Source organism: Symsagittifera roscoffensis, chromosome 1 (assembly GCF_963678635.1).
Source record: "Symsagittifera roscoffensis chromosome 1, txSymRosc1.1, whole genome shotgun sequence".
NCBI classification, from domain to species: Eukaryota; Metazoa; Xenacoelomorpha; order Acoela; family Convolutidae; genus Symsagittifera; species Symsagittifera roscoffensis.
The window spans coordinates 45,879,071-45,906,816 of record NC_087062.1 but is presented as its reverse complement, the minus strand read 5'-3'; the positions used below and the strand labels follow the sequence as shown (position 1 = coordinate 45,906,816).

At 34.6% G+C, this 27,746-nt stretch overlaps 1 protein-coding gene across 1 annotated transcript in view; it reads left to right on the top strand.

Moving 5' to 3' along the window:
* The window catches only part of LOC134857596 (uncharacterized), a 49,257-nt gene extending 21,720 nt beyond the window's left edge, over nt 1-27,537 (top strand). The window contains exons 2-4 of the mRNA XM_063873742.1: nt 8,595-8,758; nt 9,064-9,266; nt 27,131-27,537. Coding sequence (XP_063729812.1) covers nt 8,595-8,758; nt 9,064-9,266; nt 27,131-27,537 — 774 coding nt within the window. The remainder of the gene's footprint in view (nt 1-8,594; nt 8,759-9,063; nt 9,267-27,130) is intronic.
* Nucleotides 27,538-27,746: the final 209 nt, after the last annotated feature.

Here is a 27,746-nt window from a genome sequence, read left to right as displayed (position 1 = left end):
CAAAAAATTCAGGCCACTAAAAAAAGTTCGATAGGAAAATTCAACTAGAGAAAGTACAATAAAAACGAACTTTAAAAGAAGATACTATTTAATATCAAGGCATTCGTCGCCTATCTTGTAAAATTGATCAAGGATATTGCTTAGTTTGGTTTCATGAAGACACGTTTCAAGTGACAAAAAATCACGCAAAAATGATAACATTTTACAAAAACCCTTTCTAGAATCCATACCTTTCGATAAAATTAACCCTGACCAAATAAGATCAAAATCAAATCAATATAAAAACATATATGAAATAGAAAAAAATCAGTACTTCAGTTTCACATTTCAAATTAATTGCGAAACTGAAGTAGCATGCAAATATCCCAAACCACTTTTCCGTACACAAAACTCAGAACTACTTGTCGAGTACGTAAAAATTTCGACATGAAAACATGCAAACTAATCCTAAACATGGCCGACTCGAAAAAAAATTGAGAAGATGAAAAATCTTACATCTTAGTAACATTCTCTAAAAATGGGAGCATTGGAGGAAATGTTCGTCTAGAAAGCAAGCACAGTACAAGACTACAAGAACTATCACTCATGAAAAGCACGTATTTTGGCGCAATACAATATGACATTCACCGCGATATGAAACTAGATTACACGATCAGCTGAATTTTTCAATTAATGTCACTTTAAGAATTAGAAACACTACATCAATTAGGTGAATTAGAACGAACACAAATACTACAATCACGCGCTTTGGCAGTACTAAAAATACCTTACGCAGGATATCTCTTGTCAAGCAATCGCTGTAATTTCAGTGATTAGGAAGGAAACATCCTTTGCTATTACACTTGCGCTAAAGAAATTTAACCACTTTATGTTTTTGAAGACAAAAGATGCTACCAACACATACCTTTTTTTAAATAAAAACAAAGCCCTTTTTGTAAACAACCTAACACGCCGAACAAATTTTTGGTTTAAAGTTGTCCCATGTGGATCTGAAAATAGCCACAATGTAGTACAGCTTAACTCAAACTATGATAAATAAAATCTTCTAATTCCATACCCTACCTTAATGCCACCTTTAAAGAAAAACGCGCTTGAAAGCATACGCGCAATTGCTCGTAACCCAAACATAGACCTACAATCATAAGACTTTTACACCAAATCAGATTTACAACAGCACATTTCAGCACAACAGTTTCAAGAACCTCTTACTAAAATGGACACAATCCAGAAACAAACAATATGAAATACCCAGACCTAAAACCTACGAAAACTTGCTCAAACAGCAGACTTTTTATACATCTACCGACAAGAATACAGTGGATCTTTTAAAGACAATAAAGTTTTTTTGTTTGATTGGAGAAAAATTTTCCCCACTATAGATTTCACCAATTTAAAATTTAGTTGCATAAATATAAAAAACGAACTCCTAGCTTTTTTAGAATGGCACTACTATATCTTAGAAAGATTGACTATATTAAAAACAATGATCAATTTTATAGGATTCCTCTTCTCACTTTCAAAAGGAACCTATAATAGATGCGCAATACACAAACAATTTAAAATCCAAGCTAGCGTAACACGAATTTAATTTGCAGGATTTTTTATTGGAATATTATCCACCTCCATTAATAAAATCCTTCTTGACGCGCAAACCAGCGAATATAATAAAAAAACCAACCAGTACGATCCATCTACACATACGATACTCCGCAAGACATTATAAATACTACAACTACAGCTTCATCTCATTTACACGGCTTATAAAACTTTCATTCTCTATCACTAACCCCACAAAGTTGTAGAAGTAAACTTTCGACCACCGATCGGATTCTACATACTAGTAACTTACAACAAAACTCTATAACTCATTTAGCACTCCAACGACCACTATTGAGGACAAAGACGACCAAATTGTTGAACAACCACAGACCTTAAATTTTCTTTCCCAAAACAATCATCTTTTTGAATAACGATGAGCAGCCAAGTTGGATCCCCTCAACCGTTCCCTTTGCTATCCATCCAATCTCCAACGCCACGACTCATTACAATTTCAGATCTCACCTTTCCCCCTCACCCAATTGTTTTTCTCGCTCACCACACATGGACTCGGATGACTCAAATCAAACAGTTTTAATACATATCTAATTTTAACAACTCGAAATTGAAATGCCGATGAATTCTTTGACTCTGAACCAAGTCCAAATAATTTTTCTCTTCCACCTTTTCAGCCCATAACTCCGCCTACCCCTGTTGGACCCTCTCTTCTCTTTCCTCGCACGCTGACGCTACCCCTATCCTTTCCCCTCTCTCAAGTAATGCACCGATGTACCCAGACCCAACACAGACGACCAATTAGAGCATGATTTCGATGATTTTATTACTCACCAGCAACAGATTCATTACACAAAAGATTCATTAACAATTCATCATCTAACCCACTCAACTTGAGCTTCCGAATCCTCTATCCCTTCTCGCCACGTTGCCACCACGCGGGCACATAGAATTTTTATCAAATGAAAATACCCTAACGCTACACCACACTTCCTCATTAGCCGCCTGTCATCATCTCGAATTCGTTTTGACCACCCACCACATCATACTAATACACCTGATCTTTTAATACATGGCCTTCCCTGTTTCCCCCAATACATCTCTTATAATGGAGAAAACGCAGCCCAACGAGCACAATAAGTAGATGAACATTCCCTTCTCCCAACATTTACATTGATTTCATACTATAACTTCACTAGCCCATTAAAAGTACCCTTAAAAAGAATCCGACCGATAACAATTCTTCATCATTCACTAATTAACGAACATACTTTACCTAAATAAATTCACAAATATAGGACTAAACCAAACACTACAAAGATTCAATGCACAAAAAGCTAACAGATACCTTATAAACCGCTACGATCATACTGTTGTAAGATAAAAGGAAAATTGACCAGATGACACTAATCCTAACACCAGCGCACAACTAACCAAAATTTTTTTTTATCAAATCAGAATACAATTTTTTTCTCGATGGTACTAATAAAAAATTCGATAAATCATCGAACTTGCACTAACAAACAATAAAGCGTTTGAACTATTTTTAAGGAAGTTTGATCACTTTGCACTCACACTTACCTTCCTAACACCAAAACAAAAAGACCTTAACTAATAATATGAAGTTATGTTGAAAACTAAACTATCACACACTTACATTTATTATCGATTCATCCAACGATACTATCTCCACAGTTCAACATCCCATAACCCACATCATCGCTTCATGTTAATTAACTCCAAACACACATCTTCTTAGTTTCTAAACTTAACATACTGTATTAAATCCACTTAGCTACTCGGCACCCTCTGCAACTACGACCCTGTCCGTCAAATGTACATCTTTTGTCCCGTAAATAACAACTTCCCACTCGAAAACTCTCGCCCCATCATCATCCTCCGTGATACATACGACCACTCGAAACAGCATTATTGAAATATACATCATGTTAAATTTAAGCAAAAAATTTACAACCTCATTCAAAATTCTAGCCAGGAGATTTCAGCTGTCATCGGAAAAGTCAATATCATCAAAGCGCTTGAACTTCTTTGTATACTGCTTCGCACTAAAAACGTGATACGCATGCCACACAAGCTTTTAATTACTTCCGAGAAAATTAAAACTAATTTTCTCCATGAATTTTTTCTGACCCAGAATCTTCGTAAGTATGCATTTTTGTTCTTACTAATCCCAATAAAAACACTCACCTTTTCTACACGTATTTTTAATTTTGTTTTGGGGTTTCACCAGTCATTCATCTAAAAGAATAAATTAAATTGAAAAGAAATTAAAGTCAAACATTGATTTGACTTTTCTTTTTTTAAACTATGTAGCATAAACTATATCATTGAATTAAAATGAATACAAAGGCAATAAATTAATCAAAATTCTGTAAATCGAATTAATCGGAGTAAATTATTTATAAAATAAATTAATGTTACTAAAATTTCCATGTCTGCTTTTTTTATAAATCAATTTATAAGTTTTCTCAAGTCACTCGCCCACAATTCACCGACTCTTTGCACCAAATTCGAGTTTCTCGCCCGCGTAAAAATCTTTAACAACTGAATATCTAGTTTCACAAAAAAATGATAACAACTCTAACTTGCTTTCACACGTTTTCAAAGTTTACCTTTACCCAGTTGGTAGGAGTAATAAATAAGCTTAAGCAAACCAACACGCAGCCTACTAAAGCTACGAAACCAACTGCATGCATGTATGAGAAAGTCGGATGGTACGCAAATCAAATTAAACCCAGATTAACACTGGATAAGTTATTCTTTTGAAACCCGATTTCAAGTTTTATCAAGACCAAATGAAATACCAAAATATCAAAGAACCACACAAAACACAACAATCTATTTTTGATAACAAAAAACTTGATAAAAAAGATCAGAAAGTTGAACACAAAAAGAGACTCTGCTCAAAGAGACGGTAAAAAAACACACTTCGCTGTCCTCACCCACCAGAACGACGAAGCTCGAAGTACATGTGCTCACCATGTGCTAAGATCTCGACCCTCAATTTTTGAATTGTAGCTCTTGGTTGAGCGACTGTTCGTAATAACCGAAACTAATAAAAAGCTACTGCGAAAACAATTAATAAAAATCATAACTGAAACTGATCTCTTCAACAAGATGCAGGTATAAATTTACAAAGTGAAAAGATTTCTTTGATCAAAAGAAACGAACAGCAAAGGGAAATGAAAACTCGATGACTTTCCGACTCTGGAACGGCAAGTTTAATGGTTTGCTGCCGTAGTCACAACCCTCCCAGGATTTAAAGTCTGCAACCATCATCGCAGCAAAGATACCCATTGAACAAGAACAATGGCCAACTCGATGTTGAACTCACATACGAATCCTAATCAGTCGGCGCTTCACACAGAGAGGTCAAATTCTATCTCGCTATTTGATGAATAGTTGAGAATGCACGTAGTTTCGCTCTACTAAACGAAATCAACTTTTCATTGATCAAACCTGACATCTTGACACGATCACTCAACACGGTCTGGATACTCGAGACCCACTTCTGAAGTACGAACAACTGCACCCCTTCTTTCTCTACGAAGGTACCTACTCCTCAACCCGAGCAACTGTTTCTTTCTCCTCTTTCACGCAACCACTGCTGGCTTCAAAAGATTCTACTCCAAGAATCAAAAAACTTCTCCATCCATCCTTCACAGCAACAAACCTCAACCGAAAAAACTTTTCAAATCTCGGAGGGTGGAACCAGATCAAAACAAGTATTTATTTTAAGCTATTTTATTCTTGGTAAAATATTCTATATAATACTTAGAACTGATCAATCATTGTCCATTAAAAGCACTTACAATAGTTTGTAATGCTGAAACTATTTATTGTTTCAGTCAGAACAGAATAAGTTAAACTTATCAAATAGTTGCTCTTCTCCAGAACAGTTCCTGATGAATAACCTCGCAAATACCAGTATACACTAGATCTATTGAGACTAGCAGAGACTAGTTAAACACCCTGAGACTATAAAGTATAAGAGTAAGATTAAGATCGATATTAGACAAAGAAGTTGCACGAATCTATCCGGCCGAAAATAAGATAGCGTGACGAACAGACGGCATACCTTATCTGAAATTACTCTATCAGTGAGCCACCCCGGACATAAGTTCAGAATTAACAACATCGAAAACTCTCGTGCCATCATAACATCGTATCATATTCAAACATCAAAAAAACTTAATTTTCAACTTTGTTTTTTCTTCTATTTGTTTTTTACTTTTGTTATTAACCTCACACTCTAATTCTCACCTATTGAACCATTTTACCTTTTGCCTACACATTCCTCGCTTGGTTTTTCTGTTGCCGCATAATTCATTACAGATCCTAATTAGCCTATACCTAAGACTGATGAAGCACACTTTTAACTTGACGCCAATTTTTGAAAAAAGGATTGAACAGTTTTTTAGTTGCTGTGGTTTTTTGCAGACTCGTTTGAACTTTTCTTATCAACTGAGAGGTGTTGATGTCTCTCGCTGAATGTGTTTATACAGGCAGGTGTGGTTCCACCCCTACTGCTTATTGTTTATACCATTTGGTGGTAATTTTATCCCCAAGGGCTAATAGTCTTAACTTCATTGCTGATGATTTTATTCCAATCGCTGATATTTTCATCTCAATTGTTGACGGTTTAACCCAACTGCTGGTAGCAAGGGCGGATCTAGGACTTTCTCGAGGGGGGCGGAGCTTGTACCATTTGCTGGTAATTTCATACCAACAATGCAGAAAACAATGCATCTATCAATAATGCCGAAAAATTTTTACGTTTTTGATTGTATCCTCCGAATTGCTGATAATTTTATTCAAAATTTGGGTGTTTTTTTTTCAATCGCTGCTGGTTTTTGCCAAATAACTGATGGTTCACGCCAAATCTTTATGGCTTTTATCTCAGTTGCGGTTGAATTTAGTCCAACTGCCGATAGTTTTAAGCCAATTGCCTTTGTTTCTTCCAAATGCTGATGAGTATATTCCTATTGCTGTTGGTTGATCCCACTTGCTGGTAGTCTTATCCCGAATGCTAACTCTCTTGTTTTAATTTAATATGGTTTCGCCCTAAATGCTGGTAATTTTATCTCAACTGTTGATAGTTCATCCGAAGTTCTAATAAATTGATCCCAATAGCTGAATTTTTTTTCTAATACTGATTGTATCATTTAAATTTTAAGGTTTTTTTATATTTTTGATGTTTTTTTTCTCCAATTGCAGATGATTTTATCAAATTGACTGATGATTAAAGCTAAAGACCGATTGTTTTTCTTTTATCACAGTTGCTGATAGTTTTAGGCCAATTGCCGATAGTTTCATTCCAACTGCGATTGCTTCATCCCAAATGCTGTAAGTTTTTTTCAAATGCTGAGAAATTTATCGCAGAAGCTGACGCTGATGCTGATCTATCGCTTTTCCTAGTAGTTTTACCTTCGTTGCTGATTGTTTTGTTTAAATTGCTGATGATTTGGTCCTTATTGCTAGTGAATAGTTTAAACCAAATACCGATAGTTTTTGTTCACTTGCTGATCATTTTAATCCAATTGCGGATGTTACATCCCAACTGCAATCGGTTTGATCCAAAATATTGGTGGGTTTATACTTTCACCCTAATAGCTGAAAATATTATCCCAATTGCTGATGCTGGATTGTTTTATCCCAAAGGACGAACTTTTGTTATCATTCGCTATTGCCTAATCGTTGCGTTCGTATTTCACTGAAGGAGATGATCTTATCCCAACTGCCCTTGGTTTGATCCTAATTACTGATGGGTTCATCACAATTGCTAATGTTTGTATCCCAATCGCTGATAAGCTTATCGCAGTAGGCGATAGTTTACTCAAAGCGGTATTGGTTTTATTCTTCCTGCTGGTGGCTTCATCGCAATTGGCTATGATTTCATCCCAATTGCTGATGGGTTTATTGTGGTAGGTAGTGGATGTTTCGTCTCAATTAATATTGGTTTTCTCCTAATTGTCTAAAGATTCACCACAGTTGCTAATACTCTTTAACCCAATTGCTGATAAATTTAACTCAATGCTGATAGTCTTAATCCATTGACTGTCAGTTTTGCTCCAATTTTCCATAATTTATTTATAGTTTTGGACAATTTTGCCCCTATTGCTTATGATTTTTATCACAATTAGAAATAATATTCTCTCCATCGCTTATGGGTTATCGCAATAAGTAATGAATTCATCTCAAATGTTGTTGATTTTTCCTAAATAGCTCATCGACTCAACCCAATTTCTAATAGTTGTTTCCCAATTTCTGATAAAATCATCGCGGTAGGTGGTGATTTTATCCCAAATGCTGTTGGTCTTATCCTCATTTCTGATAGTTGTAATCTAATTTCGTATAGTTTTATACCAGTTTTATACCAGTCGCGGATAACAAAAAAAACGCAAGATCTACATTCAAGTTATAGTTCCGCGACAATGTGTATATTCGATAGTGGGTTGATTTCAGTCAGCTTATATTTGGAATGTTTTAACATGTCTGAATCTGTGTTCCAAAAGAGCAAGAATTGAAAAACCATTTTCAAGTCTTTTGTGCAGAATCTGCGACAAACTCAAAAAATTTCGATTCGGCCTTGGGCAGCACGACTCAAAAACAACTTTGGTGCGAGTTAAGAAAAAGCTTTGCCAGCGCCGCTTTGTTTTTGGTCTCGCCCTTTGCGGTTACTATGTTTTCTTTTGCGCCGGTGTCGGATTGGCAAATTTGCGCCATGCCGATTTTTTTAAAGTCGCGCTGGTCTTGAATTGCTAAGATTTGGTAGCCTCGTTCTGAATTTTCTAATACTTAGTTGCACCGATTTAGAATGTCCTATATTGGGTCGCGCCGGTCTTATCTAATATTGTTTAGAAGCCAGCCTGTGTTGACCTAATCAAATTCGTTGATTTGTAAATACATTTGAAAGAGCATGTGTTCTTCAGCCTCCATTCCAATTTTCATGTTTGTCAAAAAACATTTTTAAGTCGGGGAACTCAAAAACTAATTCAATTCGAGTGACATTTCTGTTGCAGAAGTTCCGAGCGTACACCTCTTATGTGGCCAATAAGGATGTGTTCTACGAAATTTTCACAGTACAGGAAACAATGATGTTTGCGGCTGGCCTCTGCATCCCGAGAAACATGCCGAAGGCCACTTCTTTTCCAGTGACCCATCGCTACCCAAACTGGTTTCTAGCGTCAAAATCAGCATTTTAAGATAAATTAACTTAGAGTCGTTCATTTAATAAGATATTGTCAACAATTTCGAATTTGATACACGCCAAAAATCATTTGAAATAATATAAAAAACATGTTTTGCTAGGAAAAAGACCGAGACTAGCATTTCTTACAATCAAAAAACTCAAAAGGAGTTCTATCCAAGTTCTGGTTATCAGGGGTATCATGTCTACCCAACTTGATGAAGTTAGAGCGTGGAGTGTGGGTTATTGAAAAAAAGCGGATAGTTTGACAAGTATCAACAAGTCGCAAGAGTTCTGACCAGAGTTGGACTGGAATCATGTAAAGATACGAGAATAGGCGGAGAATTATTCCGCGGTCTCTCCACTGGTCAGAAGACACGACTTAGTATTGCGTTGGAACTACTAAGGGAGCCCTGGATCTTGTTTCTGGACGAGCCTCTGTCTGGATTGGACGGATCAGCTGCTGCAAATATTATGAGCATTTTGACAGATCTTGCAAATGCAGGTAGCCCGTACTAAAATTTGTAGTTACGTTTAAACCTAGACATTCAAGTCCTGTGGAATGACTCTTTTTTCCCTGTACATGTCTGAACTAGGAAAAAAAGGATAACTATGGAAAAAAGTCAGATCTTGAGTCAGATATGATCAGATCTGAAATACACCTAGGACAGGCCTGATCATACCTGGGCCAGACTTGCTCATGTCTGCAATTACCTGAAGTAGACATGATCATACCTGACTTTACATGATCATACCTGGACCAGACATGATCTTACCTAACTTTACATGATCATACCTGGACCAGACATTATCATGCCTGAAATTGCATGATCAAACCTTGAGCAGATATGATCATACCTGATCATACTTCATGATCATAATTCGACCAGGCAGGATCAGACCTGATAGTACAAGTTCTTACCAAAACGAGATCTGATTATACCTGACCAATATAATCAAAAGTGTTTTTTAAAAACTCCGTAGGCCAAACTCAATTTATCAACTGATCAATTATAGACGGTTGACAATCAAAATCGGAAACAAACTGAAACAAGTTTATCAGAATTAATTGTTTGCTTTAAGCTTCATCAATCTTCTCTTGGTTTTTTCCGTTGAAACTAGTAGCCATTGAAAGTTCTGCCATTGGCAGCAAAAACTCGACAAAATTGATGATATAAATCATTTAATGGGATTGTTTTTTTTGCATATTGCCGCGGTTCAATGAATTTTCACTGCAATTTGTGAAACTACCCCACACCCACTAATCTAATCCCCTCACCGCCTGCTCTAACTGACGAGGTTTTCTTTGCGATGATGAAGCTCCAATAAAACCGTTCTCATAATTGCATAAAAGAGAGGATAAAAGTTGTTTAGATAAACTCATAATGGAAAGTTTCTGAAAAGAAGCAAAACTAGAACTCAGAGTAAAATAATCGGAACAAAATCTGGAATATCTGAAATAACAGTCAGCTCTTGAAGATATTCATTTCATATTATTTGGGTTTGGTTGGTTGCAGGTTATCAGCATGTGCATCAATCATAAAAAAGAATTTTCGTAATCACTGTAATTCAATTCCAGACAACTGGGGGAATCGATTTAGGTAGCTTTTAAAAATTTCCTAAAATCTTCATTGTTGTAAAAGAGCATGCCGGCAACCTGCAATCAATCAATCCCAGGTTGCCTGATGTATATCAAAAGAAAAAAATACGGCGCTGTTAACAGCTAACAATTCAAGAGTCATATTTATCGAAAAACAAGACAGTTGACGAAAACTTCAATTTCTGTTGAAAAAATAATATAAGAAAAACCATTTTTTTTGTTTTTCAGAACAGAAAATGGTTTACTTCTAATAAAACATATATATATATATATATATATATATATATATATATATCCTTTATGTACAGAAAACACGTCATGTCTGACCAGATAAAGTCATGTCTGACCAATTATAGTCATGTCTGACTCAGGTATTGTCATGTCTGATCAGATATAGTCATCTCTGACCAGATATAATTCTGTTATGACCAGGTATAGTCAGGTCTGACTCAGGTATAGTCTGCAAACGGCAGAAGTGATCACCTGTGAAACAGATATGTACAAAGCTGGAAAAAGCGAGTGTTTGACAATTGTATGATCAGACTTGAAATTGTGAGAAAAGTTCTGTACGAGTCAACTTTTGTGCAAAGTTTTTTGCATCTTAGATGTTTTTTGTATATTGAATTTCCAAAAATTAATTGTTGCTCTTGTCCAATAGCGTGTTAAGGCGGTTTTGTATGCCATTTTTTTGAAAAGGGTCTCCATCCATTTTTGGGTACTATTTCCTTATATCCAATAATTGCCAAGTAAACTCAAAATTTTTCTCAATGGTTTGGCGCATTAACAAATTAGTTTGGCTGATCGAACTCGAACAAAAATGCAATTGTTAGCGTGAGGCGACAACTCATAAAAGGCGACAATTCGTAGCGAGCGACAATTCGTAACAGTAAATTAAGTTGCGAACACTGATTTATCCGCAGTGTTCCTCTCGTGTCAGATGCATGCACAGCGGAGCGAATTATACTTGCCAATGACTTGTTACGAGTTTTCACTGGTTACGAATTTTCGCGTGTTACGATTTGTCGCCTGTTACAAATTGTCTCCCTGCCAAATTTTAGGTCAAGTAGCATGTTTGGGGGCAGAGGATTTGGGGAGTTCTAAGAGGATTTCTTGTCCATCTATAGGGTTTTAACTATGGAATTATTCAACGACATCCATTCCAGCCAAGTGACTCTGAAACTAAATAGATATTTGACGCCATCCTATAAAAATTTTAGAGGAAGCGTATGCAGAAAAATGCAATATTTTGGCCAGCAGTTTCTCATAATTGCATATAAACGGCACTGTTAACCAGATTCTCTAAAAATTGGTCAGCTGCAATAAAAGTTTATTTTACTTTTTTTTGAAAACATGGCACTGAAAAAAATGATGAATTCGCGCCTACTTAGGCAAGAAAGTTTGGTCACTTCTTAGCTAAATAATGGCTTCTAAACCCTTCTTTTAAGTCAGAGCTAAAACATTCTAGTCAAAACTCTGACCAATGCTCAAAAAAGCTTGCTGGTGGCGAAGAAATTAGTAACGAAAAAAATCCTTCGTAAAGTTTTGGGAGAGTTCTGAAAAAAATTCCAGCGAATAATAAACAAATCCACAAAAAACTTAAAAACAAGTTACAAGCATTTGAAAAAAAACTATTCTCTTTTTGTATTCTCTAAGAAAACTCCCACGCTCGCCACAATTTATGTTCGAAAACAGTATCAAGGTTGACATGTTTTGTCGGACTTTTTAAAATTTTCTTTTTTCATCATATGAATTGCTTTTAAAAAATGAAATGATTTCAAAGGACAATAAGACTGCTCAGATCAAAGCAAAGCATTGAATTTTTTTGACTACATTTTTTTCTATGGAGTATTTTAATTTAAATTAATTCATGAAATTTAAAAAATGAAAAATCCTTTCCCCCTCACGATATATAAGGTAAAAATTCATGAATTTTGTATATATCAAAACATAAAACATACCAAGGAGGATGCCTCAATCCAATTTGGAACGATTCTTAAGACGGATGAAATTTACCGCTAACGCGTTAATAGCACAAATTATCCCAAATTGGCCAAACAGGCAGTTTTCAACTAGAGTGGCAGTTTCACTCCATTAAAGGTAGTGAGTGTTCTTCGAAACATATAATAGCAAAAAAAAACAAGCAGAATGGAAAGGGAAAAGATCGATTATTTTTTGGGAATTTTTTTTTTGAAAAAGTATAAATTTTGGACAACATCAGATGCATGCACAGCGGAGCGAATTATACTTGCCAATGACTTGTTACGAGTTTTCACTGGTTACGAATTGTCGCGTGTTACGATTTGTCGCCTGTTACAAATTGTCTCCCTGCCAAATTTTAGGTCAAGTAGCATGTTTGGGGGCAGAGGATTTGGGGAGTTCTAAGAGGATTTCTTGTCCATCTATAGGGTTTTAACTATGGAATTATTCAACGACATCCATTCCAGCCAAGTGACTCTGAAACTAAATAGATATTTGACGCCATCCTATAAAAATTTTAGAGGGAGCGTATGCAGAAAAATGCAATATTTTGGCCAGCAGTTTCTCATAATTGCATATAAACGGCACTGTTAACCAGATTCTCTAAAAATTGGTCAGCTGCAATAAAAGTTTATTTTACTTTTTTTTTGAAAACATGCCACTGAAAAAATGATCAATTCGCGCCTACTTAGGCAAGAAAGTTTGGTCACTTCTTAGCTAAATAATGGCTTCTAAACCCTTCTTTTAAGTCAGAGCTAAAACATTCTAGTCAAAACTCTGACCAATGCTCAAAAAAGCTTGCTGGTGGCGAAGAAATTAGTAACGAAAAAAATTCTTCGTAAAGTTTTGGGAGAGCTCTGAAAAAAATTCCAGCGAATAATAAACAAATCCACAAAAAACTTAAAAACAAGTTACAAGCATTTGAAAAAAAACTATTCTCTTTTTGTATTCTCTAAGAAAACTCCCACGCTCGCCACAATTTATGTTCGAAAACAGTATCAAGGTTGACATGTTTTGTCGGACTTTTTAAAATTTTCTTTTTTCATCATATGAATTGCTTTTAAAAATGAAATGATTTCAAAGGATAATAAGACTGCTCAGATCAAAGCAAAGCATTGAATTTTTTTGACTACATTTTTTTCTATGGAGTATTTTAATTTAAATTAATTCATGAAATTTAAAAAATAAAAAATCTTTTCCCCCTCACGATATATAAGGTAAAAATTCATGAATTTTGTATATATCAAAACATAAAACATACCAAGGAGGATGCCTCAATCCAATTTGGAACGATTCTTAAGACGGATGAAATTTACCGCTAACGCGTTAATAGCACAAATTATCCCAAATCGGCCAAACAGGCAGTTTTCAACTAGAGTGGCAGTTTCACTCCATTAAAGGTAGTGAGTGTTCTTCGAAACATATAATAGCAAAAAAAAAAAACAAGCAGAATGGAAAGGGAAAAAATCGATTATTTTTTGGGAATTTTTTTTGAAATAGTATAAATTTTGGACAACATCAGATGCATGCACAGCGGAGCGAATTATACTTGCCAATGATTTGTTACGAGTTTTCACTGGTTACGAATTGTCGCGTGTTACGATTTGTCGCCTGTTACAAATTGTCTCCCTGCCAAATTTTAGGTCAAGTAGCATGTTTGGGGGCAGAGGATTTGGGGAGTTCTAAGAGGATTTCTTGTCCATCTATAGGGTTTTAACTATGGAATTATTCAACGACATCCATTCCAGCCAAGTGACTCTGAAACTAAATAAATATTTGACGCCATCCTTTAAAAATTTTAGAGAGAGCGTATGCAGAAAAATGCAATATTTTGGCCAGCAGTTTCTCATAATTGCATATAAACGGCACTGTTAACCAGATTCTCTAAAAATTGGTCAGCTGCAATAAAAGTTTATTTTACTTTTTTTGAAAACATGCCACTGAAAAAAATGATCAATTCGCGCCTACTTAGGCAAGAAAGTTCGGTCACTTCTTAGCTAAATAATGGCTTCTAAACCCTTCTTTTAAGTCAGAGCTAAAACATTCTAGTCAAAACTCTCAATAAATGCTCAAAAAAGCTTGCTGGTGGCAAAAAAATTAGTAACGAAAAAAATCCTTCGTAAAGTTTTGGGAGAGCTCTGAAAAAAATTCCAGCGAATAACAAACAAATCCACAAAAATTTTAAAAACAAGTTACAAGCATTTGAAAAAAAAACTATTCTCTTTTTGTATTCTCTAAGAAAACTCCCACGCTCGCCACAATTTATGTTCGAAAACAGTATCAAGGTTGACATGTTTTGTCGGCCTTTTTAAAATTTTTTTTTTCATCATATGAATTGCTTTTAAAAAATGAAATGATTTCAAAGGACAATAAGACTGCTCAGATCAAAGCAAAGCATTGAATTTTTTGACTACATTTTTTTCTATGGAGTATTTTAATTTAAATTAATTCATGAAATTTAAAAAATGAAAAATCCTTTCCCCCTCACGATATATAAGGTAAAAATTCATGAATTTTGTATATATCAAAACATAAAACATACCAAGGAGGATGCCTCAATCCAATGTGGAACGATTCTTAAGACGGATGAAATTTACCGCTAACGCGTTAATAGCACAAATTATCACAAATCGGCCAAACAGGCAGTTTTCAACTAGAGTGGCAGTTTCACTCCATTAAAGGTAGTGAGTGTTCTTCGAAACATATAATAGCAAAAAAAAACAAGCAGAATGGAAAGGGAAAAGGTCGATTATTTTTTGGGAATTTTTTTTGAAAAAGTATAAATTTTGGACAACATCAATGATCAAGCCGAAATTTACAGGGACCAATTAACCAGCCACAATTAAATTAAGGACGAATTTGTAGTGAGGGATAATTCGCCGCACATAAGTAATTCGCGTTACGTTTTCCGCAATGTGAATAAAATCTTAAAAGCGCGCATAAATTAATCCAGGGGAAGACCAAGTTGGCTTTTTTCAAATCCCAAAAACATTGCAAATAATAATTGAATGTAAGATGTATTTTCACATTTGATTTCAAGGAGCCAATTTTCAAAATATTTTTAGCAAAAAAAAGCTCCTCGCACTTCAATGCAAAGTCCTGAATATTCCTCTAGATCTTTAGTGCAAACTTAAAAGTTTTTTCTTTACTTGTTTTACATTTGATCTCGGACAGCAAAAGTTGTCGCATTTTCTGTGAAAGTCTGAACCGTGGTCAAATTAATTTCACTTTTCCGAGAGAGTTTCGAAGAGAGTTTCTCAATTTTATCTACTTTTGCTCTTATTTACTTTCGAAAAATAAATATTTTTGGCACTGAGAATGTTAGTTCAGAGTTTTCTGTTAACAATCGATTCACTGCTGAAAAATTGTCATGGAATGCGCTGATCGACCTTTGCTTTCAATATACTTGAATCAAAGCTGAATATGTGTTATTACGGTACTTGAATTGAGTTCTCCTATTTTTCCTTTTTCTTAGAATAAAAACTTTACGAGCAAAAATCTTCTTTGTAGATCAACCACACCCATAACGACGCCAAACTCTCCTCTGAAAACTTTTGAAGCCCTCGCTAGAAAACATTCTGAGGCTCTTTTTCGTGATATCAATTATTAAATGAAGGACAAAAAGTTTCGACAACTCTTTTTTGACGTGAATTTCGAAGACAAATGAGGTGGACTCCACATTGCCGGTGGAAGCGAAATTTAGCTCCTTGTTTTGCATTTTGCCTTGACTTTGAAGCAACTTGGGCTACTAGACTGCGGAATCAAGCTCAATTTGATGGATTTTGCTTCAACGGCCAAATTGCATTTGGCGATGGAAACAAAAACAAGCATCACTAATCAATTGTATCTAAAACCTACCTTGCCTTTAGATGTCAGCTATTTTATCCCTGATCAAAATCTAAATTCAATTTTAGTTTTTGAATTTAATCTTATTGTAACGTGTTTCGATCTATATATTTCCATTCTGCAATTTTTTTGATTTCCAGTGGTTTCCAATGCATTTTTGATTTCCAATGGTTTCGAATTACATTTTTGGTTTCGAATTTCTAGGATTTTGTTCCAGCCGAGGACAAGATCTATTCACTCAGGATCACTTGCAAAACACCCAAACTTGCTATGCTAATGTCAATGCAAAATATATATTTTGGCGTTTAAATATTTAGTTTTCAAGTAAACTGTTTCTGTTTTTCTGCTCGCTGACTTGCTGTTTTGTGGACCTTTCTTGCACAAAACCTTTTAATTTCAATTAAAAGAACCGTTTAATTTCAATTTCTTGAAACTAAGCGTTTCTTCTTTTCCCAACGCGTTTCAAATTTTGAAAAAAATGCGGCGCTTGTAAAGTTTTAAAAAAAATTATTTTTCTTTTAAATTTGGTTTTATGGCAAAAACAAGGCATCTTAAACAAGTTTATGCTTCAAAAATATAAGACAACGCTTTTTCTACCATAGAGGAGTCTGGATACAGGGTGTTTTCAAAACGTGTTTTTTTAATTTTCTCTCGCTCAACAAATATTTGGGTTATTGATTTTTTTTGATGAACTAATTCATTGGATTGGATTGTTTTTTGTTGACGCAATTTTTCTCTAATCTCAAGCTATTATAGTGCTGGACAAGCTATTATAGTGCTGATATAAAAAAAATGCGATAAAATGAACTAAAACAAAATTCTTAAGCTTGCAAATTAAAAGTGGCAGATCTTCGAATTTTTCCACTAAAAGTCATCAAAACTCTGGAAGGTCAACAAAATCGAGTTTATGAGTTTTAGATAAGAAACTTTAAATTGATTTACAAAAGTCGATTTTTACGGTTAGAGTATTTTCAGAAAACGCGCAAAAATTGCTTTTGGTCCTTTTTGAAAAAATAGTTCCTCAAAATTGTCTTTCTGGGCGCACGCTAACCTTTCTTAAATTTTATGTGTTTTTGCCATACGTAACCTTTAAAAGATAATTAGAAATGCTCGAACAATTTTTGTGTCGCACAGCAATAGCAAAAAGGCACATTTCCGGCAGTGAAACTAAGTTCTTGAAGCGCCATAACCTTTTCCTCTGGATACACTCTAAACCTGTCACCTCTGAATCATCTCACACTGGCAAGGCTTAAGCACCCTTACTTTTACAAAAAATAAAAACAAGGTAATTTTTTTGCCCAAGATTTAAAATATTTTAACTCAAGATAACAAAACTTTCAAATGATATAAAATAAATCCAGTAAAAATGGCTACTTGTAAAATCCATATTGGTCTGCAGAAAAAAACTATTTCGTCTTTTTTTTGAAAGTCGGATAAAGGCTGATCGTATCAGGGCAAAACCTTGATTATTCATACCGCCATTTAATTGGTATGGAATTGATAATTTCGGGAAAACCTACGATTTAAAGGCTGATATTACCAAATTTTAGGTGTTAAAAACTGAGTTGTGTATGGAATTTTTCAAATTAATTACCTGCCTCAATTCAATTTGGAATGATTTTGTAGTGCGATATAATTCGCCGCGTGTAAACTATAAGTTGAGCATTTTAATCAGACTCGTGGTAGGTTACTGTAGTGTTGTAACCACCGGGCTGGGCCCATGCAGATCAAGAGATCTATCCACCGAGGAACCAGAGTTTTGTAAAACTGGTCTGATCAAAACAAACCACCCCGAGCATAATGGTTCCTCGGTTTCTTCGTTAGTCAGAAAGATAAACTGTTTCTCAAATCACTTAGAGCTAAAAAAAATCAGGCTGAGCTATAATGGGCCGCTTTTGAGAGCAAAAGCGTAAAAATCCTTGAAAATCAACATCATTACAGACTTGAAAGATTTGACTGATTTTAGAGTCGATGGAGTTTTGTGTTTTCTTTAAAACAAGGATCTAAATTTTCAAAAAAAAATGAGAAAAAAATAAAAGTTTTTTTTTCCTTCAAAATCATGCCCTCCCAGCTATATAAAGTATAAAGTAATATAATTAGTAAACAGCAACCAAATAAATACGCCAAATAGCTTTCCTCATTTCAGCTTGAATTGATTTTTGGGGGGGGGGTTAAATCTTTGCTTAGGCGTTAACAGCACTAATTGTCCCAAATTGGGCAAAATGGCAATCATTAAACCGCCATAATTTTACGAAAATTGATCACTACTGAAATATTTATCTAAATTTGCAGGTAAATTAGCTTTAATTTTTGAACTCAGAGAAATGATACTTTTATTGGTGAAGAAAAGTTTAATAAAAACTTATTTTGGCAATGCCAATATTTGACTCAGTATAAAAAAATCAATCAGTACTTTTACTGATTTTCTGCATCTTTTTTCTCCAAAAAAAAAAACGAAAAACACGGAGAATAAATGAATGGAACAACACGGAGAAGAGACCAACTCACTAAATAAACCAATTCACTATTAATACTAAATTATTTTTTGTCAAATTAAATGATCGCATTGTTTTGAATGTTCACTGTGGAATGTATCAATGAAATTGAAGTTTTGTCAATGAGTGACAATACCACTCAATGACAAAACTTCAAATTCCATTGATAAACATAAGGAATAAATTTCCCAGTGTATTGAGATAGGGATAGATAGAAAAACTGATAAGTTTTCATGGTTTGAGTGATGGTAAAAGAATGGTAAGAAAAGCGGTATTTTTTGAATTTTGTGTGAAATGTCTAGTTTTTTTGCAAAAAAATTTTGGCGCGCGTTTTTAATGGGTAAATATTATTGATGTATTAGGTGGGAATAGATTTTCCAATGTTACAAAATAGCATATAGGTTTCAGAGTTTCAGATGGTAAGATGATGTTTCGAGAAAAAAATTATAGCGCTCGATTTTGGCAATGTTCCAGATTCTAAATGTTTCCTTAATCAAAAACAAAATATTGTTAACCCAAACGTAGCGTTTAAAAAGAATTTTGGAAAAAAAGGGTAATTACAGAGAAAATGTAATAATTCACAGCATCGTATACAAATTTACTACATAATCTCTTACAAATTTAGAGGTTAAGTATGTATTCCATCACATACAACTTCCAGTTTAGGGTAAAAACAGCTCAGTCCTTTTTTGGTTTGTTCATAAGTTGCGACTGCATGGTTAATTGCTTTAAAAGTCATTAAAAACTTCATAATGTCCAGAAGCTGAAAATCTCCAAATTTGAAGGAAACAAAATCGTTTGCTTTCTTGATAACTGATTGTTCATTTTCTTTTTTGTTGATAAGGTACGGAATAAGGTATGATTTAATGAGGTTTATATCATACCGACCACTGTTGAAGCCAAATACTGGTAGTGTATTGGTGTATCTCTCTAGATGTTGCATCAAATCAATCAATTGATTTTTCTGAATCCTGACAATGTGAGTGGAATATTCTGATTCTTCCTCATCTTCGATACATTCGTCTTTGTACTCTCTTGCTTAACTCATATTGATTCCTCGTTCATTAAGTATGCTGAAAATTGTGTGTAGCCGCTTTTTGATGTTATTTTCAATTTCTAGAAACTTTGATTGCATTTCGGCTTTATTTTTTTCGCTAACAACTCCAATTTTGCCACAAAGTCAATGATGAGGGATTGTGGATCTTTGTCGCACAAAAATATGGGTTTATTAGGCAAGTTGGACCAGATTGACACTGATATGGGCTCATGCTTCACAATCCAAATTATTGTTTCTGTCGGTTTTAGTTCTTGGGATGGCACACAAATTGATTCAAAGCATTATTTTTGAATAAAGTTTGTTCTTTGCTATACTCATCTACTTTTTCAAACAACGTCTCTCGCAGATTGTAAACTTTTTTGGGGTACACTTTTTTGATTCGATCTTTCTATGCTATGCTAGTGCCAATGCAAAATATATATTTTGGCGTTTAAGTATTTAATTATCAAGTAAATTGTTCCTGTTTTTCTGTTTTTCTTCAAGTTATTGAAACTAAGCGTTTCTTCTTTTCCCAACGCGTTTCAAATTTTGAAAAAAATGCGGCGCTTGTAAAGTTTTAAAAAAAATTATTTTTCTTTTAAATTTGGTTTTATGGTAAAAACAAGGCATCCTAAACAAGTTTATGCTTCAAAAATTTAAGACAACGTTTTTTATACCATAGAGAAGTCTAGACACAAGGTGTTTTCAAAACGTGTTTTTAAATTTTTCTCTCGCTCAACAAATATTTGGGTTGTTGAATTTTGATGATAAAATTCATTGAATTGGATTGTTTTTTGTTCACGCAATTTTTTTTCTGATCTCAAGCTATTATAGTGCTGGACTAGCTATTACAGTGCTGAATTTCTGAACAAGCTATTATAGTGCTGATTTGAAAAAATTGGATTAAATGAACTAAAACAAAATTCCTTAGCCTGCAAATTTAAAGTGGCAAATCTTCGAATTTTTCCACTGAAAGTCATCAAAACTTTGGAAGGTAACAAAATCGAGTTTAAGAGTTTTAGATAAGAAACTTTAAATTGATTTACAAAAGTCGATTTTTACGGTTAGAGTAATTTTCAGAAAACGCGCAAAAATTGCTTTTGGTCCTTTTTGAAAAAATAGTTCCTCAAAATTGTCTTTCTGGGCGCACGCTAACTTTTCTTAAATTTTATGTGTTTCTGCCATACGTAACCTTTAAAAGATAATTAGAAAGGCTCGAACAACTTTTGTGTCGCACAGCAATAGCAAAAAGGCACATTTCCGGCAGTGAAACTAAGCTCTTGAAGCGCAACAACCTTTTCCTCTGGATACACTCTAAACCTGTCACCTCTGAATCATCTCACACTGGCAAGGTTTAAGCACCCTTACTCTTACAAAAAAGAAAAACAAGGTATTTATTTTGCCCAAGATTAAAAATGTTTTAACTCAAGATAACAACATTTTCGAAAGATATAAAATAAATCCAGTAAAAATGGCTACTTGTAAAGTCCATATTGGTCTGCAGAAAAAAACTATTTCGTCTTTTTTTTGAAAGTCGGATGAAGGCTGCTCGTATCAGGGCAAAACTTTGATTATTCATACCGCCATTTAATTGGCATGGAATTGACAAGTTCGGAAAAACCTACGATTTTAAGGCTGATATTACCAAATTTTAGGTGTTAAAAATTGAGTTGTGTATGGAATTTTTAAAATTAATTACCTGCCTCAATTCAATTTGGAATGATTTTGTAGTGCGATATAATTCGCCGGAATTAAACTATAAGTTGAGCATTTTAATCAGACTCGTGGCAGGTTACTGTAGTGTTCTGAACACCGGCCTGGGCTCATGCAGATCAAGAGATCTATCCACCGAGGAACCAGAGTTTTGTGAAATTGGTCTGATCAAAACAAACCACCCCGAGCATAATGGTTCCTCGCTTTCTTTGTTAGTCAGAAAAATAAAATGTTTCTCAAATCATTTAGAGCTAAAAAAAAATTAGGCTGAGCTATAATGGGCCGCTTTTGAGAGCAAAAGTGTAAAATTTTTTGAAAATGAACAGAGGAAATGGGCCGCTAGAGGAAATCTGTATCCATTTTAAGTTCTTCCAATTTTTTGACATCTCGATATTTATCGAAAAAGTTATAATACAGCTCAAACATTCTCAACTTGGCATACTGTAATTTAAAAATCCTACTATAACTGGTTCACGATGCTCTATAGTAGATTTAATAAGCTCCACTTAATACAAACTTTTTACCTATGATATTGAGTCTCTTGAAGATTTGTTTATTGATAGCTTTATGGTTTTTTTCGTCTCCAAGATATTTTGTCAGTGTATGTTTTGATCTGTCCATTTTTTGATAGCCGTAGGAACTATTTCATAGAAGGTTCATTGTTTCGGCTACTACACCAGATATTGGCTTTTGATCACCTGTTCGCCTAATATCAACAATCGACTGAACAAAACTGTTGAATACTTTACGCGGTGTATATTGTACAAATGGATGAATTTTTGTACACTGTAGTCCAAGATCCAAGTAAAAGTTGAAAAGTGGTGTGATAAGTCTTCCGTTGGTCAACTTGAAGCTCGATATCAACATTCATTCAATGTGGTTGTTTTAACAAATCTTTTTCTACGGCATAGTCTTCAAATATTCCCCAATATCGTTTCTGGTAACATCAATGTTTTTAAAAATAGGTGGGAAATTAGGAAAGTTTGCTTTTAGCTTATCTGGAACACTCAGATCGCATTGCACGTAGCCGAACATTGTTTCGTTTCTAATGTTTTGTTGTAGTGAATTGGAAGAGAGAGGCCTTTTGAAGTGAAAGTGAGTTCTAACGTGATTTTTCACGTGTAATTTGTTTTTGAGTTGATCCTACCATTTACACTCGCACATTTCTCCTATAGAGTATCCTTTTTCTCAAATGTAACCTTTTTGAAGCTCATCCGTTGCTCTTTTCTTCGTTCCTCGTTTGATTTCATCATCAGTTATGCTGGGTCTAGCTTGATTCAAAAGGCAAAATTGGAAATAACAACCCATCGCTTCAAAAACAGTCAAGCAATGGTTGCAATAACCATCAACACTGAAGCAATAAATTTTTTTCTGTAATCCTGTAGTGTAGTAATTCTCAATTTTGCATTCCGGTCTGGTTGCTCGAAAGTATGACTTGACCATATTTTCAAACGTTTGAAATCGATTTTGCCTTGCCTTGAAATTTTGTGTTTCTTTATTGTAGTCCCAACTCGTATGCATGCCTGTGGGCATATCCTGACGCGTAGTATAAAGATAGAGTTGACTAGCATCAATATCAATCATTGATTTACATAATGTATTTGATTTTCGAACAAACGTTCCGTTTGCTACTACTTTCCTAGTGAAAAAAGTTGAGGGACCACCTGTCATATCTTCCCGTCTTTTTCAAGCAAGTCACTATCACTCCAAAGGAATGGGTACAACTTATAGTGGGTTGACTTGTGTAGACAGATATTCGTTAAATTCGTTAGTGTGCAGCCGTGCTTTAACTTGTCTATTCTTTTGTCATGATAATACTCAATCATTTTCTGCATAGCATTAAGAGTACGAACAACATCCTTGTTGTTATACCACTGTAGAAAATCGCGAATTGTTGCCACCTTTTCCTGTTCCCAGATAGATTCAAGATAGTTGTAGTTTTCCAATCCCGTAGGTGCTTTGGTTTTAAGCCCGAGTTTTTTGAAGGCTTGCTCTTCAGTTAACTCAGTATTGAGAAGCTTCTGAAAATCATCATACTCTTTATCGAGAGGGTTTCTATTCTTCAGTTTGCTGTAGAAGTCATCATTCGAGGGTAGTTGTTGTTCATCAAGCTTGTTGGGGGTATCAAACCACTCGTATGAAAAGTATTTGAATTCATCTCACAGGATTTGTAAGCTTCTAGAAAAGAGTCTAACGTATTAGCTCCACCCAAAAACTTCATAATGTCCAGAAGCTGAACATCTCCAAATTTGAAGGAAACAAAATTGTTTGCTTCCTTGATAACTGATTGTTCAATTTCTTCTTCGTTGATAAGGTACGGAATAAGGAATGATTTAATGAGGTTTATATCATACCAACCACTGTTGAAGCCAAATACTGGTAAAGTATTGGTGTATCTCTCTAGATGTTGCATCAAATCAATCAATTGATTTTTCTGAATCCTGACAATGTGAGTGGAATATTCTGATTCTTCCTCGTCTTCGATACATTCGTCTTCGTACTCTCTTGCTTCACTTTTATTGAAACTGCCTCATTCATTAAGTATGCTGAAAATTGTGTGTAGCCGCTTTTTGATGTTATTTTCAATTTCTAAAAACTTTGATCGCATTTCGGCTTTATTTTTTTTTCGCTAACAACTCCAATTTTGCCACAAAGTCAATAATGAGGGATTGTGGACCTTTGTCGCACAAAAATATGGGTTTATTAAGCAAGTTGGACGAGATTGACATTGATATGGGTTCATGCGTCCCAATCCAAGTTATTGTTTCTGTCAGTTTTAGCTCTTGGGATGGCACGCAAATTGATTGAAAGCAATATTTTTGAATAAGGTTTGTTCTTTGCTATACTCATCTAATTTTTCAAACAACGTCTCTCACAGATTGTAAACTTTTTATGGTACATTTTTTTGATTCGATCTTTCAACAAATCAAATGAAGTGGTCTGCTTTGTGGAAAAATATATCGCAAGTTGAGCATCGGAAGCATCTGAAGAAATTGTCGATGTTATTGACGTGAATAATGTGGTTGTTGTATTGTAGAAGTTTTACTGTATTCTCGTATTTACCGATACTTCTCCGAGCTAATTCACTCAAGAAATCTTCATCTCCCTTGTCGGTATCTTCAATGTCGAAAAGATAAAGATGTGTTTCTATTGGCAGATTATCCATCAAAATTCCACGAAATTGTTTCGAATCACAATCCGTTTTTTCAGGAAAACAATAAAAATCATGGAGGTGGCTGTTTCAAGACTAGTTGTTCCAGGCAAATGAACTGCAAGTGCTCGAAACAAACACAAATTATCATTGTATGGTTGTTTTGTGTTTTGATCCGAAACCAAGTAAGTAACATGGTTTTTCCTCAGAACTGGTTCGAGAATCACAGAATCTGGACATCCCATGGGTACATTTTTCAGTAGGGCGGCAAAAATGGTCTTATTTGTGATCAACTTGAATCGCCAATTAGTTTTTTGTCTCTCTTGTGTACAAACTTTGAGGATATCTTGCTTATTTACCTTGTTCGGTATAGTCGTCAAGTCTGCTTTAGTACAAAGCAGCATAGATTTATCAAAGAGTGTGTTATTTTCATGAGCGTAGAAATAACCGTATTCGCCGGATTCTATTTTACATAACACAAATCCCAAGGCAATCTTGACTCTTTCTGCACAATCAAGTTTTTCAAAAATTTGATCCAGATTTTCATTAACTAGATGAGGATCTAGTTTTGGAAGTTGAAAATTGAATACGTTGTGGCGTCCATTTTCCATCTCAGTATCTGTCAAGAAGTGTTGACAGGCATTCAACTCATTACGTAGCTAATCACTTTCTTCCTCGTTTTCCAAGATTTTAGTCAAATCGGCAACAGAATCACTCGTCTTCCACGCTTTCAACCCGTGATCTTTCTTGCGATGCTGTTGAAGTGAATAATAGCTGGGAAATTTTTTCTCACACGATACACACATTGTTTACTTTGGGGTTGACTCCACGTGCTTCTTGCTCGTATGGAAATTCATTTCTTGCTGGTTCTAAGTACAATAATTACATTCCGGACAAGAAATAACTCCTCGCACGCAATTCTTGCGATGTCGGGCTGCATTTTCACGAACATACATCTTACTACAGTCCTCGCATTTCACTTTCTCATTCCTGTTCAGTGAAATCATCTGACCAAAAGTGGGAGATTTAGCATGTACCAAAATTAAACAAAAGGACGTGGCACTAACAAAATTGAGAGATTTAAAATATCCCAAAAAAGTTAATAGATAATTTATACGTACTTAGAATTGATGAACATATTTGAAAATGTTTTCAAGTAGTTAAACAAAGTATAGGGCGATTGCTTTCAACGTGAAAAAAAATCAGATTGAAATGATTTTTAATCACTATTGTTGAGAGAAAATCAACCAATCAGAATTAAGTATTCTTTTAGTAACTCTGTTGGTAGGAAATCAACCAATCAGAATCCAGCATTTTCTAAAAGTGAACTGTTTATCCTTTTTTAAAAACTTTGATCTTTATTTGAAAAATGTCTATGAAAAAACATTTGAATTTCCTCGACTAAATTTAAAAGAAAAAAGATAAAACTCCACTTGATTTTCTCATTGATAAAATAGATGTTGACTCTTACTTTTTTCACAATTTTTTGGACGTTTTTATTGTACAAAATAGAGTTATCCGACTAAGTAAAGGTCTCTTTAGAGAAATTTACTCAATCGAAGAGCTTACTTTTGATCCACAAATTACGTATCAAAGCTTCAAACTTACAGCTGAATTACACATCACGAGGAAAAAAATTTTGTTTATTCTCTAGAATTTGAAATTAATCAGAAAGTCGTACGATAATATATCAAAGACTCTATTTATTCCTTATCGACACCCAAACTTGTAAAAATGGCCGAACAAAGTTCTTTATTCCTTCGTTGCTTTAATATTTTTCAAAGCTCAAAATCCTGCTTGAACCGGTTTGGAATCAGATTTCCAGAGACTTGCTTTGAAAAATTCATCAGCTTTGAGTTATTATCCCAACTTTACATCATAATCAAAGAACTTGACTATCTATTCAAAAATCAGCAGCAATTTTGCGATGATTACATACAACGAATTCAATTAACTTGATGAAAAAATTTGTGGAAATGCTACTTGTTCTATTTCTTTTTCTTTTGTTGCTTATATCGGCAATTTTTTTTATTTTTACAGCAAAAAAATTTTTGATCATTTCTTATTGCGATTGCTTTTGTATATACTTTTCGTTTTTGAAAGTTATAAGTCGTTAAAAGGGTCGTCTGATTATACACGACAACTAGAACAAAAGGAACATTTTTGTGCTTGGAAACGACAATGTGTAAAAAGTACTAAAATGGAACTTTGTTTCCAATTGGACACGACTGTTATGTAAAAATTCCATAAAAAAGAGCTGAAATCTGATTGGACACGACTACAATCTAAATATGGAAAATCAGTTCTGATTGGTTAAATCCGCATATTCGAGTTGAAGGTACCCCTCACTCCTAAATAAAAATCATTTTAATTTCAACTAAACTACCATCAACTACCTCCTCTCTCAGCATTAAATCATTTAATTTCAACTTATATACCGTCAGCTACCTCCTCTCTCAGCACAAAATCTTTTTTGTTTTGACTCTTCTACTCAACTAATTGCTCAAAATGATCTTCTCAGTTCAAAACAGCAACCTTATGTCCTCTGTAGAATTTTCGCCTGATCTAGTACAAACTAAAGTGCGAGAAACAGTCACCGGAGTTTTTCTGGCACAAATGGACATCCTAATCCAAGTCTGGCACATGGTAGAAAGGATGCGAAGGGATTTCAATGAACATCATATGACGCAAGTACCCATGATAGAGAACCAACTTGGAGAAATGAAAATGATGGAGGAACTGGCTGAGCATGTGGGAAAGAACTACCCCGAGATTCCTGATTCAAGGTTCGTGGCTCAACCAGTCGACGACTTCGTCTTTCCTTCAGAGGAAGCAGGATCTAACGAAAACCCCATCACAATAGATGAAGATGAGGGTTTCTCAGAAACAATGACGACTCAAAACACCCCTCCACAACAACCACCAGCGATGGAACCTCGTTCAGCTCTGCGTTCATAGAGAGACTCCAGAACCATTCTGCTGCTCGAGAGCTCTTTGATTCTTTTTTTTGTAAAAAAGTGTTGTTTGGTAATATTTTCGTTCTTTGTAAATAATTCATTTCTTCAATTTTTTTAAATTATGAAGATAGATGAGAAATTCAAGATAAATCATAGAAAAACATTTAAAAATTAATTTTAGCGCTCCCAACTTGCACACATATTAAAAAA